General features: G+C 41.0%; 1 protein-coding gene across 1 annotated transcript in view; it reads left to right on the plus strand.

Annotated features, from left to right (window-relative positions):
* The window catches only part of LOC120060071 (RING1 and YY1-binding protein B-like), a 29,759-nt gene extending 21,694 nt beyond the window's left edge, over positions 1–8,065 (plus strand). The window contains exons 3-5 of the mRNA XM_039009138.1: positions 3,599–4,267; positions 4,381–4,476; positions 4,813–8,065. Coding sequence (XP_038865066.1) covers positions 3,599–4,267; positions 4,381–4,476; positions 4,813–5,062 — 1,015 coding nt within the window. The 3' untranslated portion in view covers positions 5,063–8,065. The remainder of the gene's footprint in view (positions 1–3,598; positions 4,268–4,380; positions 4,477–4,812) is intronic.
* The last annotated feature ends 9,778 nt before the right edge of the window (positions 8,066–17,843 follow it).

Consider the following 17,843-nt stretch of genomic DNA (forward strand, 5'->3'; position numbering starts at 1 on the left):
CTGTCTTTCAATGAGTTTTCATTGGGACACCAGATTTCCAAGGGACTTGTTTGCAGTTCCTACCGCTTCCACTGGATGTCACCAGTCTTTGGAAATTGGTTGAGGTTATTCCTTTGTGTAATGAAGAAGTACGGCCATCGTAAAGGAGGGTCACTTGAAGTAAATTGTTTGAGAGAGGCACATTACCAAAAAAGTTGCGTCAGTTTGTTTTCTTTTTGTATTGAACACAGATCATCCCGTCTTCAAATTGATCGATTATAAACGTTTAAAAATACCTAACGTTGTATTACAAAAGTAGTTTGAAATGTTTTGGTAAAGTTTACATGTAACTTTTGATATATTTTGTAGTGACGTTGCGCAAGTTGGAAGCTGTGTTTTTCTGGATGAAACGCGCCAAATAAATTGAAATTTTGGATATATATCGACGGAATTAATCAAACAAAAGGACCATTTGTGATGTTTATGGGACATATTGGAGTGCCAACAAAATAATTTTGTCAAAGGTAAGGCATGAATTATATTTTTATTTCTGCGTTTTGTGTCGTGCCTGCAGTGTTGAAATATGCTACTCTCTTTGTTTACTGTTGTGCTATCATCAGATAATAGCATCTTATGCTTTCAGCGAAAAGCCTTTTTGAAATCTGACATGTAGGCTGGATTCACAACAAGAGTAGCTTTAATTTGGTATCTTACATGTGTGATTTAATTGAAGTTTGATTTTTATATCATTTTATTTGAATATGGCGCTCTGTATTTTCCCTGGCTATTGGCCAGGTGGGACGATTGCGTCCCACCTACCCCAGAGAGGTTAATCCCACCAAAGTGTCTGATTTCAAATATGCTTTTCAGCGAAAGCACCACAAACGATTATGTTAGGTCACACCAAACCACAATAAGCACAGCCATTTTCCCAGCCAAAGATAGCAGTCACAAAAAGCCAAAATAGAGATAAAATGAATCACTAACCTTTGATGATCTTCATCAGATGACACTCATAGGACTTCATGTTACACAATACATGCATGTTTTGTTTGATAAAGTTCATATTTATATAAAAAAATCTGAGTTTACATTGGCGCGTTACATTCACTAATTCCAAAAACATCAAGTGATTTTGCGTAGCCACATCGTTTCAACAGAAATACTCATCATAAATGTAGATGATAATACAAGTTATACACATGGAAATATAGATATACCTCTCCTTAATGCAACCGCTGTGTCAGATAAAAAAAATAAAAACATTTTATGGAAAAAGCAAACCATGCAATAATCTGAGACGGAGGTCAGAACAAGAGTCAAATTAGCCAACAGAAACCAGAAATGACATGATAAATATTCCCTTACCTTTGATGATCTTCATCAGAATGCACTCCCAGGAATCCCAGGTTCACAATAAATGCTTGATTTTCCCCCCGATAATGTCCGTTATTTATGTCCAGTTAGCGCGTTTGGTAAACAATTCCAAAGTCACAAAGCGCGTACACTAAAACGTGACAAAATGTCCAAAAGTTCAGTAACAGTCAGTAGAAACATGTCAAACGATGTATTGAATCAATCTTTAGAATGTTGTTCAAATAAATCTTGAATAATGTTCCAACCAGAGAATTACATTGACTTCAGATGAGCGATGGAACGGAGCTGCCTCTTATGTGAAGGCGCATGGTGAAAGAATGTTCACCTCATGGCAGTGGTGACTCATTCCTGTCTCCTTCGGCCCCCCTTCACAGTAGAGTGATCAGACAAAGTTCTACAGATTGTTGACATCTAGTGGAAGCCGTAGGAAGTGAACTCATTCATATCTCGCTGTGATTTCAATGGGATCTTGGTTGAAACTCGACCAGTCTCAGAATTTCCACTTCCTGTTTGGATTTTTTTCTCAGGTTTTTGCCTGCCATATGAGTTCTGTTATACTCACAGACATAATTCAAACAGTTTTAGAAACTTCAGAGTGTTTTCTATCCAATACTAATAATAATATGCATATATTAGTAACTGGGACTGAGTAGCAGGCCGTTTACTTTGGGCACTTTTCATCCAAGCTACTCAATACTGCCCCTGCAGCCATAAGAAGTTATAGCATGGTGTGCTTTTTCCGTAAGTTTAAAAAAAATCTGACACAGCGGTTGCATTATCTAAAGTCCCATGTATAATACTTGTATCTTATCAATGTTTATTATGAGTATTTCTGTAAATTGATGTGTCTCTGCAAAATCCCCGGATGTTTTGGAGGCAAAACATTACTGAACATAACGCACCAATGTAAACTAAGATTTTTGGATATAAATATGAACTTTATCGAACAAAACATACATGTATTGTGTAACATGAAGCCCTATGAGTGTCATCTGATGAAGATCATCAAAGGTTAGTGATTAATTTAATCTCTTTCTGCTTTTTGTGACTCCTCTCTTTGGCTGGAAAAATGGCTGTGTTTTTCTGTGACTAGGTACTGACCTAATTTAAAGATAAGACAGAGAGAGCCTCAGTCAGTACCTCATCTGTATTGCAGTCAACAGGTAGGCAAAATTTTCTATGAGCCAGACAGAGCTTGTTTATCAGTTCAGTCTGAGGCTTAGAGAGGAGCATCAGAAATTATGGAAGTCCCCATCTGTCCTCAGACCTGCAGAGTTCCTTTAATCATGACAACAGCTAGGCAATAAAGAGGACTTCCTGCCAATGCAGTAGATGCGATGGGGGAGGCTATACCATCTTTGCCATGGGTGGATGTGCCTCCCGAGTAACTGGCAAACCATGCACCATTCTGGGGTGGGTGGGTCGGTGCGTACGTGTCTGGTTTACGCTGGTATTTCTCACGGAGCTGTGATTCTCTGGCCTGTCGAGAGTCAGGTCTTTGAGCCTGTGTCTGTCGCTCTCTGGTCTTCTGTCTCTGCCCCCTGAGACCCTGCTCTGATTTTAAGTAGGGACTTAAAATATGCTGTCCTTACAGTTGACTCGTGTTTTAGGAGAATAAACTGTTTTTCATGAAACACCCGTTGTAACCTCTCAGGTGGAAGAGTGATGAGCTTCCACTGAGCCTTTCATCCTAGAGCTTTGTATTCATCCACGGAGACACTAATTGTCTCCCTCTGATTTACGACGCATTTGCCTGCTGAATGTGAATGGTTTGGCTCAAAAAGAATAGGATAGGTGTGTGTGTGAGAGAGACCACAGAGAGCAACAGTGACTTCATTCTGCTTGCTCTGGTTGGTGCACCAGCTAGTCAGCTTGAGTGAGCGGCTGCACGTCCCTGTGGATCCCAGTCTAACAAATGGGGCCAACGCTGCAGTAATCAGATTAGAGGACGTAAATGACGGGCTGCAAATGTCCCACCTTGTGATCCCCCACATTCATTTTATTACAGCACTGAGCTAATGAGATTACCCTTCAACCAGACCAGCCGACCAAGAGCTGTCACTTACAGCCAGCCAGCCAGCCTGTGGCTCAATCCACCAACTCCTTATAAGATGATGCTGTGTGTGTGTGTGTTGCTATGTGGTCAGTCAGGGGCTGTCGTCATGTCAGCCCTGGCCCTGAGTGAGCCCAGCCTAGAGACGCTGCTGCCTGCTAATCCCTGTTTGTTCCCTGTTTTCTACAGGAAACCCAGGATCAACTCACAGCTGGTGGCCCAGCAGGTGGCTCAGCAGTACGCCACGCCTCCCCCACCCAAGAAGGAGAGGAAGGAGAGGCCTGAGAGGGAGCACGACCCAGACGGGGATCTGGTGGATGGGGAGGGGGAGCACCATGAGGGAGTGCGTCCGGAGAGAGTGAGGCCAGATGAAGGAGAACCTCCCCTGGATAAGGGCAGGAAGGAGACACCGGACAATGACAAATCAGAGAAAGTGAAAGAGGTGAAAGCAGAGGAAGAGAAAGAGGAGGAGAAAGTGAAAGAGGAGAAAGAGATCAGCCCAACCAGGCCCATCACCAAGAAACCCAACCTCAAGGAGATCAGCCCAACCAGGCCCATCACCAAGAAACCCAGCCTCAAGGAGATCAGCCCAACCAGGCCCATCACCAAGAAACACAGCCTCAAGGAGATCAGCCCAACCAGGCCCATCACCAAGAAACACAGCCTCAAGGAGATCAGCCCAACCAGGCCCATCACCAAGAAACACAGCCTCAAGGAGATCAGCCCAACCAGGCCCATCACCAAGAAACACAGCCTCAAGGAGATCAGCCTAGCCAGGCCCATCACCAAGAAACCCAACATCAAAGAGATCAGCCTAGCCAGGCCCATCACCAAGAAACCCAACATCAAAAAGATCAGGTCAGTGTGTAGTTAAAGAAATAACATGTCTGTACAGAGTCAGTGTTTGTTTAAGCATCATCTCTCTATAGACATGAACTTTACTAATGTAACTCCTGTGCTTGCCTGTGCAGACCCAAGACAGACATTCACCAGAGTCCACCTAGTGATAAACACAGTGTACAATCTGGAAAGTCAACAACCAAGACCAACAACTCTCACATCTCCAGGTGGGTCATACTCTCAGTACTAGTAGCAGAGAGAAGTATCTTGCCGTTGGACATTGTGAAAATCTGTCATGGCATTTAAATTGCCACTCGTACAAGCTATTCTTAAATGCCAATTTTGGAAAAAATCTAGTTATTCATAAATTATATTTGTATGTTCTACACCCACTCTCACTTTCTGCCTCTTACTTCTGGTTGATCTTGTTATTGCTCACGTTGTTGTTGGAATGAGCAGTTGGGTCTAATCACTCACACTGGGCTGGCCACGTCTATGGTTGTATCTTAGTAAGGCAGTTTTATCAATGTAATTCTAACCCTGTGTTTCCCCCTGCTGACTAGGCCCAAACTGAAGAATATTGACCGGAGCACTGCCCAGCAGCTAGCGATAACGGTGGGGAACGTGACGGTCATCATAACAGACTTTAAGGAGAAGACCCGCTCCTCCTCCACATCCTCGTCCACCGTGACATCCAGCGCAGGCTCTGAGCAGCAGCATCAGAGTTCCGGCTCCGAGAGCATGGACAAGAGCTCGACTCGCACCTCCACTCCCAAAGGAGAGCTTTCTGTGGGGCACGATGAGTCCTTCTGAGCCCTCCAGTCCAGGTGCTCTGAGAGGACTCTGTGGATGGGATCCCTTAGGGGGAGATATTTCACCTTCCTACTGCTGCCCTACCCCCTGCATCCACCTCCATTCCATCACCATCCCTGGATGCTGAGAGAGCTCGCTGATTGGAGCAGCCCCAGCGTGTGCCTGATGGTTAACGTCTAACCATGGGTACACGTTGTGCATGGCCCATGCGGGAGAGTGGGGCTGACAGGAATAATGTATTGTTTTATATCTGTATGTGGATGTGCGGCTGATTCAACATTTTTGTTTTTGTATAAAGAAATTATCTGCACAATAACCACCATTTTAACAACTCTGAAATATTATTACCCTTATTTATTACTTGTTTCACCTGTATACTTTTAGACTTCTTTTGTTGAGGCTTCGCTTTGTAGTGCTACCTATCGCTCACTTTGACACTAGTTTTGATGGTTGTACTGGTAGGATAGGACAAGGCTTGATACACCCACACAATGGTGCTAGATAGAGACAGACTGTGAAACAGTTTCCAACGTGGGACTGTTGTTCACACAATACAACAAAGTACTAATAACCCGGAAATTCTCTCGCTCTTTCTCTCGTCCACTCTTTCTCACACTATCTCTCTCCTACAGTGAGAGTGTGGACCTCTGTGTTGTCTGGTCTTTCAGGTTGATATGTAGAGGTCAATGTGCAACATAAAAAGGTAACCTGTTTGATTTGAAAATCCTACGATGTAAACTCAACACACCCAAACCTTTTCTTCTAGCTTTCTTTGTCTATGATTTAGTTTGATATAGAATTGATCTTTATACAGTCAGTGTCTCCTGTCCTTAACTGCATAGTGTAGGCTATTGTGAAAAACACTAAAGTTGTTGATGTTTTTTGCATTCCGTCGCTTCAATATTGGTTAGCCATTTGAGGGATTGATTGGTACCCTCTGCTTTGAGACAGGTTTATTTCTGTAATGACTGAAGGAAAGGTAAAGTTTAGATCCACCTGTTAAGACCAGAGTTTGAACTGTAATATAGTGATTCCCTGTACCGTTTATAATATCCAGCTGACGCTAAGGGACTTCAGCTTGTAATAAGTCCTAGCTAACGTTTAGCCTACTAATCTTCTTTTCGAATTCTGTTTACAAAGTTGTAATTTTCCGGTCCATTTTGTGCAAATGCCTGGACAGATTGAGAATTGATTTGAGTGACTTATTCTGATAAGATATATTTAAGACTCCAATATGTAGGCAAATGAAGGCAGAAACATTGCAAGTAGATGATATAATAGAATATTGCATTTTGTTTTGAATTTTCAAAGCAGTTACAGCTTACCTAAATAACCAATTAAATGGTTCTAATTCTCCTTTAGACAAATATAGACAAACAATTTCCTCTTAACTGTAATAAATTGTATAAAGAATAAATGTGTATATGATATCTTAGTTTTATTTATTGAAGGACCAAAGGAATTTCATAATGACATGATACATAGACAAATGAATAACAATTTGAGATGCAATTATAAAATGTGTGAAATGAAATACATTTTAAATAAAGACTAATATAATCCATTTTAATGGTGTAATTATTTTCCACTTTTTTAACAACTCAACTTTTTCATAAACCTGAGGATCAGCAAAACTTGACATGTTTTCTGAGCCATATTGAACACCTAACCATTATTTCAATCACAAGTGTCTACTCGGAGAACACAAGTTAGTTGCTCAGTGAACACTAGACTAGAGGCAATGAGAACCAGTCATTAAGCAGTGAGCTGTATTGAACTCTGCGGTGTTTCCAGAAGCTTTGGAGCCATGGAAAACCCTGTGATCTGAGCCTCTGCCCTGCTCCGCTCCACTGTCCTCAGTATAGTATCTGCCCCTGCAGAGAACCAATTGGCCTGAGCAGGCCAGTTTAATCTCTCCCTACAGACCTCTAAAGCAGGTCAGGCAAGTTGGGCATGCCCTTCTAATTTACTATGACCATGAGTCTATAGGGCAAGTGTTGAGGTAAAGGCTTTACTGTCTATTTTCAGTTGTAGAGAATATAATCATATTTGTGTAGTGTGAATAAGCAATGTTTGTTGTCCAATAAGCATACGTTGTAACTTCAGACTCCTCCATGAGTTTCATTTTGCTGTTCAGCCGTATGATTATATGTAATATGTATTTAAACTTACATTTTTTGCAAAGATATGGAGTCTAGACTGAATGAGGGAAGATATGCAAAATGCAATGTGAACAGGATTATTGAGGTGTCTGGCTGAGATATAAAGAAAATTATGTTATCAATCATTTTTAATGAGAATATTAACTCTTTGCTTTGTAATGCAATCTAGAAGAAATTGGCCTAAAAAGCTATCTTTCACATGCCTTACCCGCAACCATATTCACTTGACTGACTTCTGTGACATTATATAATTGATTAATTGTATGTTAAATTATTGAAAAATGGGCATTTTGTAAACTTTGCTTGTATGTATAATTTATAATTGTGCAAGAGCCATCGTGAGAATAATGGCATTGAAGCTGAACAGTTTTCTTTGTTTCTTTTACACGCAAGCAGTTATGTTCTTGTGTGCGACCAGTAACCTTAATTTACTGTGTAAAGATGGTTACATTTTTTAGCTTTGTTTGTCAGAGACCCAAATATAGAATGCTTGTTTACTGACTATAACATTAATCTCGTGAATTTCCAATTTAAATGTATTATACAAGCTCTTTTCATTTTCCTCTATTACAATGTCTTGTACAATGCTTTTAAAGTTAATGCTCAGTAAAAGTATGTAGGGTCAGTATATTTATAAATTTTTTTGCTTTCTGTTTCCTTTCTTACTACTAGCTGATGTGTCATTGGTCACCCTGTGAGATGGTGCCATTACTTCCATAATGTGGATATGTATGGAGCGAATTTCACAGGATCACCGCTTCTTGTCTACTAGCTTATACAATGTTGAATAATACATGTTATCTGGCATGTGCACGACTTTACGCTTATTGGCTATCTTATAATTTCCTCTGCTTCAAATAGAAATGTCTATTTATGCATTTTAAGTGTAGTTTTTCACAAATAAAATTGTTAAAGTTATCTATTCCTTGGGTGTTTTTGTAAAATGTTTCTTCCTCAGATTGAGCAAGGTGACCTGAGCTGTAGCTTCCATGTTTTATCAGTCATATCTGGCTGCATTCACAGATCAGCCATCACGACCGTCTCCCGCACTGTCACTGATTGAGATGTCTAAGTGTATGAGGAGGGAGGGAGGTGAGAGTGGGGCTGTTTGAGGGGGGCAGTGCAGTGACACGAGACACGGGGATCCTTACACGTAGACGCTCCCAGGCAAGTCTGCTAGGGAGCACCTTCCTCCCTAGAGGCTGTTTCGCAGAGCAGCAGGTCAGTGGAGCTCTTTCAGACAGTGGGATGAGGCTGAGCTCAGAGCAGAAGCAGCAGCCCTCTGCTGTCTCATAACCTGGATGACAATATGTTACGAATTTGCAAAACGTGTTAGGAATTCTAGCTAGATGACTAACGTTAGCTACCTGGTTAACGTTTGCTAGGCTAGTGGTTAGGGTTACGTTTTGGAGTTAGGTTAAAGGGTTAAGGTTAGGGGAAGGGTTAGCTAAAAGGGTTAAGTTTAGGCAAGGGTTAGGATTAGGTTTAGTTAACATGCTAAGTAGTTGCAAAATAGCTAAAAAGAAGTAAGTAAGCAGTTGAAAAGTTGCTCATTAGCTGAAATGCTAAAGTTGTCCTTGACGAGATTGTGCAGTAGTTATTGTGGTTCAGTACAGTCCTTGTAAAGTCTTTGGGCTATCCAGTGACAGGGTGGTTCTCCAATCCCAAATATTTTGATGGTACGGTAATGGCTAATTTAACATGTAGAGATTAGGCAGAAAATATATTGTATTTTAATGATTCTCAAGACATAAAGTGTAGTCTGTTTAGCGTGTTAGCTAAACGGGGAATCCAGAGCATTGGTAGAACACCAGTTTGATTAAGTGGATATGAGACAAAGTATTGTACATGATCTGCAAAATGTGGAAACACTAATCTGCTTCCAAACATAATCCGTGGTAGCCTAGTTTTAAAGCAAGGCCATGGGCGGATTGGCTGTCTGGCAATTCTGGCAAATGCTAGAATGGCTGGACCATCTTTTAGTAGGGTGGGCTGGTCAAAATGTACCCCAAAAATTAGATGTAAAAAAGGATAATTGACACGGCGGGCGGCCCATGAGCCTGTTTAAAAAACAACAACTTTTGTGCTATTTCTCTATTGTCACAATAATCTATATTAAGTACATGGCTGACCAGTTGGCAACGGCCGGCCCCCCGCCAAGATCGCCTGCCCCAGTATTCTGATTGGCTGAGATAAGGTGGTGCAAATTCACATTCAAAGTCAAACGCATATCATCAAAGAGAGTGAAACCCGCTCTGATTGTCACTCGCTCAGTCCCCCCCAAAAATTGAGTGTTGCCGAAAAAGTTGGAGATACCAAAAAGGTTCTCTTGAGGCCGACGCTGCTAAATGTGTGAAATTAACCAACTTATTTGCTAAAAGTTCTGATTCTGCTGGTCCGAGTACTGTGTCTGTGTCTGTGAGAAATGATAGATGATGAAATGAAGAAAACAGAGAAAGACACACACACACACTGACACAGATCATGAAGCGTACTACTGCCAGTTAGGACTAATATTTTGGCTGAATATGCTAATTAGGGAAGTGGCATTCAGGGGAACATTGCAATATAGCTTAACAAGTCTTTAGATTGGCTTTTATTACACATAGGTAAGACAATAGTATCTACTAGACATCTATACAGTGCTTTTTACTAAACACAAGTCATCATGTATTACAATCAGTGATGAAAGTACTTAAGTAAAAATACTTTAAAGAACTACTTAAGTATCTGTACTTTACTATTTATATTTTTGACAACTTTTCATTTTACTCCACTGTATTCCTAAAGAAAATAATGTACTTTTTACTCCATACATTTTCCCTGACACCCAAAAGTACCTGTTACATTTCAAATGCTTAGTAGGACAAGAAAATCATTCCATAATATAAGGAATGTGAAATTATTTATACTTTTAAAACTGAAGTATATTTTAGCAATTACATTTACTTTTGATACTTAAGTATATTTAAAACCCAAATACTTTTAGACTTTTACTCAAATAGTATTTTACTGGGTGACTTTCATTTTTCTTGGAGTCATTTTCTATTAAGGTATCTTTAGTTTTTTTTATCAAGTAAGATGTTTGGGTACTTTTCCCACCACTGATTACAATTCTCATCGACAGGGCTGTAGTGGAGCAGGTTGAGAGCTTCAAGTTCCTTGGTGTCCACATCAACAACAAACTAGAATGGTCCAAACACACCAAGACAGTCGTGAAGAGGGCACGACAAAGCCAATTCCCCCTCAGGAAACTAAAAAGATTTGGCATGAGTCCTGAGATCCTCAGAAGGTTCTACAGCTGCAACATCGAGAGCATCCTGACTGATTGCATCACTGCCTAGTACGACAATTGCTCGGCCTCCGACTGCAAGGCACTACAGAGGGTAGTGTGTACGGCCCAGTACATCACTGGGGCTAAGCTGCCTGCCATCCAGGACCTCTACACCAGGCGGTGTCTGAGGAAGGCCCTAAAAATTGTCAAAGACCCCAGCCACCCCAGTCATAGACTGTTCTCTCTACTACCGCATGGCAAGCGGTAACAGAGTGCCAAGTCTAGGACAAAAGGGCTTCTCAATTGTTTTCACCCCCAAGCCATAAGACTCCTGAACAGGTAATCAAATGGCTACCCAGACTATTTGCACTGTGTGCCCCCCCCCAACCCCTCTTTTACACTGCTGCTACTCTGTGTTTATCATATATGCATAGTCACTTTAACTTTACATTCATGTACATACTACCTCAATTGGCCCGACCAACCACTGCCCCTGCACATTAGCTAACCGGGCTATATTGTGTCCCGCCACCCTATATTGTGTCCCGCCACCCACTACCCGCCAACCCCTCTTTTACGCTACTGCAACTCTCTGTTCATCATATATGCATAGTCACTTTAACCATATCTACATGTACATACTACCTCAATCAGCCCGACTAAACGGTGTCTGTATGTAGCCTCGCTACTTTTATAGCCTCGCTACTGTATATAGCCTCGCTACTGGTTTTTTTCACTGTCTTTTTACTGTTGTTTTTATGTCTTTACTTACCTATTGTTCACCTAATACCTTTTTGTACTATTGGTTAGAGCCTGTAAGTAAGCATTTCACTGTAAGGTCTACTACACCTGTTGTATTCGGCGCATGTGACAAATAAACTTTGATTTGATAAGTGTTTAAATATTAGGCTACATATAATTAAATAGAAGAAAACAGGGTAACACTTTATTTTAAAGGTAATAAACCATTTATAAGGCATTGTCAGTAGCATTACTGCCTGTGTGTGTAAGTACCGGTGATGTGGGCTGGTGTGGCTGAAATGCCTGGGCTGAATTTCTGACCTAGTCTGCCCCTGAGCAAGGCCATCCTCTTTGTCACTCTCTATGCAGATCTTACTTCAAGTTTGCATTTGTCTCAAGGCAATTAGTTCAGCGAAAATGTGAAGCGATTCTTCTCATGTTTGTTTCCCAGGTTGCCCCATGATTCTAGCATTCTCATCCACTAGATGTTGACATTTTGCAGAATGCATGTGTTATCTATGTGTATGTATGGCAGGTTGGAAGTATGGTTACCAGTGTGTATTAAGCAGGTAATGTAGCAGGAGAGGGGACCACCTGGGGGTCCGGGGGTATGACTGACAGCCACCTGCATCTCCTCAGACAGCCAGGCCCTGTACTGAGCTGCAGCTCTCAACCCACTCAACACACTCCCTCCCTCCTCACAAGTCAGACCCCTCTGAGAGCCTCTCCGTATACCAGCCAGGAGCTGAAATCAAAGCACTCTTCTTGTTAAGCACCCCCGCTGAGATAAACAGTTTCTTCATGCCTCGGAATCTCTTGAGTGCAATCTCTGCTGCATTTCTTTCAGTTCCTGGTGGATTATTTTTACCGCAGAGTGTTAACACCTTCATAACTGCAGTGGCTTGGAGTGCATTAGAGGTTGTTGACTCTGCCCAGCTCTACAAGCCCCACCCCACTGGGCACTGATCAACGTCTAGTTTTGATTTACATTTGGGTGAGTTGTCAACTAACGTGAATTCAATGTGAAATCAACAAAACATGTCACCATGTCCTTGGATTTAGGTAAAAAGTTGGGTGAAAAAAGGACACAATTCCCTGGATTTTTTCAAATCCAATCAGTTTTCCATGTTGATTCAACGTCATCACATTGAATTGTTTGGTTGAAATGACATGGAAACAATGTTGATTCAACCAGTTGATTCAACCAGTGGGACATGCCCTTCGAACTCTAACAGCTGACAGAAAAGATGATTATAGTCCATTTGATACATGTTGTTGTTTGGTGCACAGACAAATCACTTAAGAAAATTGAACTGAGCGCATGCTTACAAAGTAAATTTTGCTCCACTGCTTCCTTGAACATTATTAGGTTTTCTCAATCCAACAGAAGACTCCAGCAAACATGCTACATTCTGCTGGCCCTAATGTAGTTACTGAGATATTCAGCTGAAAAGCTTTGCATTTTTTATTATGAATACACGCCACACACACCACACACACATCTCATTCATCTACTGCAATCAGCAAGGATAGCCATTTAGTTTGATGGGTTGGAGTCAATATGACACTGATCTCTAGTCTGAGGACAGGAATTCCCCTCGAATGACCAAGACTAATCATGACTGGCAGGGATGGTGGTTTGTTTCGTGGTCTTATTTCCAGACAGAAAGTCTCTGCAGCTTACATTAGGCGTATGAATGTTGATGATGATGAACGATGCTAATAACTGTTGCCAATTATCTTTTCAACACTTTTCCCTTATTTTGCCAGCAGCAACAGCTGAGCTGGTGAGAAAAAATGGATTGCAACCCGTTCCTCATGAGTTGACAAAAACACAAGTAGCACATTAAGAGCAGACATGATTTGTGATAGATGCGTAACTACTAACTATATTGCAGTTTTTGCTATTGTCTTATAGTGCCCGTCTACATGGATTGGTTAAGTCAGAACGATTTTAACGCTGTCTCCCATCTGTCTGCTGAGATCAAAACACCCATTAAAAGCCCAATGATAAAGGATTTATTGAGCAAAACTGGGACTGTAAATCTCTGTTCAAGAACATGTCTGTGTTTTCTTCATATTTGTGCCAGGAACTGAACTGATATGGAGTATAGAGTTTATTTCAGACAATCCATACTTTCTAGGATACTGGACTCTGCCTTGAATCCTCTTTTGCCCTCATTTGTACACTGGCCATATTGTATCGTCTTTGCCTGCCATTATTGTCCTATTATACCTACCTTATCATGATGACATGAGATAATGAGGATAATTTCATAACATTCACATTATCTGTGTGTGTGTGTGTGTGCGTGTCCGTCCATGCTCATGTGTGCGTCTGTGTGTTTCTTATACATAATGACTGTGTTTAAGGATAGTGTTAACACGAGCGGTCGTGCGGTAAATTATTGATGAACTCTGGCGCCTTGAGAGGCTTGTAAAGCAGACGTACCTGGAAGTCAGAAACCCAGCCTCTGATAGTAGTCACGTCTCCATCTGTCTGCACCTCAGGGCATGGCTTCGGCTTCGCCTGCTCTCTGGGACCATTTACACAGCCCGACAACCTGATACCTGGCTCTGTCACTGTCTAAGCAGTCTCACACAACGCTAGCCTAAAGGCTTTACTACACACTGTCTCTTTTTACAGAATCCTTTTTGATTGATGTCATGTGGAAATTAATTCGTTACGAACCAAATCTGGATTAATGATTACCCAGTGCAATTCTCTGAAAACTGCTGTTGTCTTACCGTGATCAGAGGGAGTAAAAGATTGTGTTGTCTTCATTCAGATTGTCTGACCTTTATTGTCTATTATCGTCTTAATTTCCCAGTGTTAAAGTGGTTGAACATGTTATATCCTCTTTCGCTTAATGTAGTGCATTGCTCTATCATTGGGGCTAATTACTACTGAACAAATGGCTGCTCAGCGCCTGTTTGATGCAGTGTATAATCATTGTTGACCTACTCACTGAACCTCACTTATACATGTATGTGACCTGCATAATACTCAACATCGCCGACTTAGTAATTAATAGGACTTAATTGCAGTGGATGCACCATCCATTTAGTCTTAAGCCTTAATCACTGTAGTCACACAGAGCTTGGTTCATTCTGGAGAGAAAGCGTCTGTGCAGGCCTTGGATTTGTGTTGTGTTCTCCAAGCTGCCTTACTGCTGGATGGACTAGGTCATGCTTTCATGTGTGATCAGGGTGTTTTTCAGTATTACTACTAATGCGCTCTTACTGGATGTATGATAGTGTACATTTAGGGAGGTGGCGAGGAATTGTCTGTTTTAAAGCCTTGTCTTAGAATCAGGAATTCTTCTTCACAGTATTCATCACCAGGAAAATGTTTAAACTCTGCCTGAGTTGACTCAGAACTTTCTCTGTTACACTGTTGGAGGATTTTGATGGGTTCCAGTGACAGCCCTGTACTGTATGTCGGGCCTCTCTCGCCAACAAGCAGCCATTATTCACACTGCAAATCATGTAAGAAGCTGAAAGCCTGGCACTACTCCAAATGTGTGTTTCCATTTGGGAGCCATCCAAACAAAACTCTGAGTGCTCGGCCAAGCAATCCTAATGAGCGATCTAGGGAGGGGAGGAGGAGGAGGTGGTGGGGGAGAATGAGGAGGAGGGTGAGGAGAAGTGGGAGGGAGAGGGGAGTATGAGGAGAAAGAGGGGGGATGAGGAGGGGGAGGAGGGGGGATGAGGAGGAGGAGGAGGGTAGAGGGAGGAGGAGGAGGGAAGAGGAGAGGGGGGCAAAGGCTTAAGAGAATTCCCTCTGGAATCAACACATCACAGCAGAGGAAAGGCAAAAGGCCAGGGTAGCGAGGGTACTTTTGTGTTATTTACATATTCTTCAGATCTACAAGAATGTAGAAGACTTTGAAGGCTGGTTTTAAAAGTATTCAAAATAATCAATTAGGTTTTCCAATCAATGATATTTTGCCCGTATTTAGTTACACAAGAGGTTGCATGGCTAGTGCACACACGCAACCTAATCTGTATTGCTGTTCTATTTGGTTGTCAAATGATCCTCTCATCCCCACTGAGGACTAGACAACATATATTTTCCACCTCTCAATAGCTCTCGACAATGCAGCCTCAGTGTTTTCCTCCACCGATTAAATAGTATTCTCTGCACGTTGACAAATGTTTGGTGACGAGTCACTGATGTGATTAATTTCTACTGTAGACCCCTTATTCATTCACCAAGACTGAATTATGAAAGAGACCGTACACATTATCTCTCAAGAGAGGAGAGTTTCTATTTCATCAGCATGCCAACTGATACAATGAGGCAGAGAGAAAGAAAAAGAGAGAGATAGGCAGAGAGAAAGAGAGGAGGCAGAGAGAGAGAGGAGGCAGAGAGATAGAGGAGACAGAGAGAGAAGCAGAGATGGAGGAGAGAGGCAAAGATGGAGGAGAGAGCGAGGCAGAAAGAGAGAGAGAGAGAGAGCAAGAGAGAGGCAGAGAGAGGGCTCTGTGATGGTGATGAGCCGTCTACTCCACGTCTCCGCCGTATGGCAACGCTGCTACTGAAGTGCTGTTTTATCAACTCACTGATAATGGACTCCTCTGTTTCCATAGGGATTTATGAGTGTTTCTTTGTCTTCCTGCCTGGGAGATTATTTATAAAAGCTTTCAATATGACACCCTGAGTAGTATGATTATTTATCCACTTTTTACATTTGATAATGTGTTTGATTTTTATAGAGATGAGGATGGATGATGATAATCATGATGACAGTGATAATGCTGCATCAGCTGCAGCTGTTGACATGATGGTGATGATGTTAAAAGCTCAGTAATGTACAGATAAGGATGAGTTTCCTTTTACCTTTATTTTTACTCTGGTTGCCATTTGGTACATAAGTGTCTGCTTATGTAGCACTTTACAATAAGGTTCCATTTGTAAAGGGTTTATAAAGGAGTTATAATTACGTTATTAATGGTTATTTAATCATTTGAAAATGCATTATAAACCATTCATAAACGGTTATATTGCATTGGTCAAAATAGTGAAATTATTGGTCAGTGAGACAATATTTACCTCCAGTTATTAACCATTTATAAATGCACTTACAAACACTTATAAGACGAACCCTTATGTATCATAACGCAACCTTGTTTGCAATAGTTGCACAGTTACAGAATAGTTATTTTCTCACTTTTGGGTGTGATGCATTGTTGCTCTGTCCCAGGAACAGAAGAGGTTGGTTTTCATGATGTGTCTTTGAAACCCTGATGCTCTGGCCAAATTTACATCCAGAACATTATTCAATCATCATTTCTCCTTACCAGATTATATCAACACACACTTACCACTTCTCTGTGATAGTCTAAGTATGGTGAACGCTCTGTTGTGAAATGGTAACCATAATCACGTTGGTGAGGAGGAGGTATCCTCTCACAACATTGAATGTTTTGAGTGAAGTGTTCATTGAGTGAACCATTCATTGAGTGAAGTGTTGAATCTTCTCTCATGTATGAAGTGATGAGTACCCAATACTACCTGTAAGTATAAGCTCTGAGTGAACTCTCAAATCACCTAGAAATGATTACCCACATGAATAACTTTTAAAAGTATTCCTGATTTTAAAGTGACAGACCTATAAACATTTATAACTGCTAAAATGATACCTTATTTTAAAGTGGCAATACACTGACCATTAATAAATGGGTTATCAACATTTTTAACTGCTGAAAAGATACTTTTAAAGCTGCAATATGTAGGAAATAGGTAAATAGTGGCTCACTATTCGGCAAGGACTGACTGGCTATCGCACTATTTGGACCAATTTGTTATAACCCATTTATTAATGATTTATAATACATTTACAAATGATTAAATAACTGTTAATAAGGTAATTACAAACCCTTTACAAATTGAACCTTAGGTACTACCTATGAGGTAGATGGGCTTTAGACCTTCTGAATGTTTTAACATGTAATCCATCCATCCAAGTCAGTCTTGGATGAATTTGAGGAGTGCATTGATTTAGTCAAATCAAATCAAATCACATTTTATTTGTCACATACACATGGTTAACAGATGTTAATGCGAGTGTAGAGAAATGCTCGTGCTTCTAGTTCCGACAGTGCAGTAATATCTAACAAGTAATCTAACAATTCCCCAACAACTACCTAATACACACAACTCTAAAGGGGTGAATGAGAATAGGTACATATAAATATATGGAGGAGCGATGGCCGAGCAGCATAGGCAAGGTGCAATAGATGGTATAAAATACAGTATATACCTATAATATAAGTAATGTAAGATATGTAAACATTATAAAATACAGTATATACATGTGATATGAGTTATACATGATATGTAAACATTATTAAAGTGACATTATTTAGAGTGCATTGTATAAAGTGACTAGTGATCCATTTATTAAAGTGGCCAGTGATTGGGTGTCAATGTAGGCAGCAGCCTCTCTGAGTTAGTGATTGCTGTTTAGCAGTTTGATTGCCTTGAGATAGAAGCTGTTTTTCAGTCTCTCGGTCCCAGCTTTGATGCACCTGTACTGACCTCACCTTCTGGATGATAGCGGTATGAACAGGCAGTGGCTCGGGTGGTTGTTGTCCTTGA

This window comes from Salvelinus namaycush, chromosome 2, assembly GCF_016432855.1.
Source record: "Salvelinus namaycush isolate Seneca chromosome 2, SaNama_1.0, whole genome shotgun sequence".
Taxonomy (NCBI): domain Eukaryota; kingdom Metazoa; phylum Chordata; class Actinopteri; order Salmoniformes; family Salmonidae; genus Salvelinus; species Salvelinus namaycush.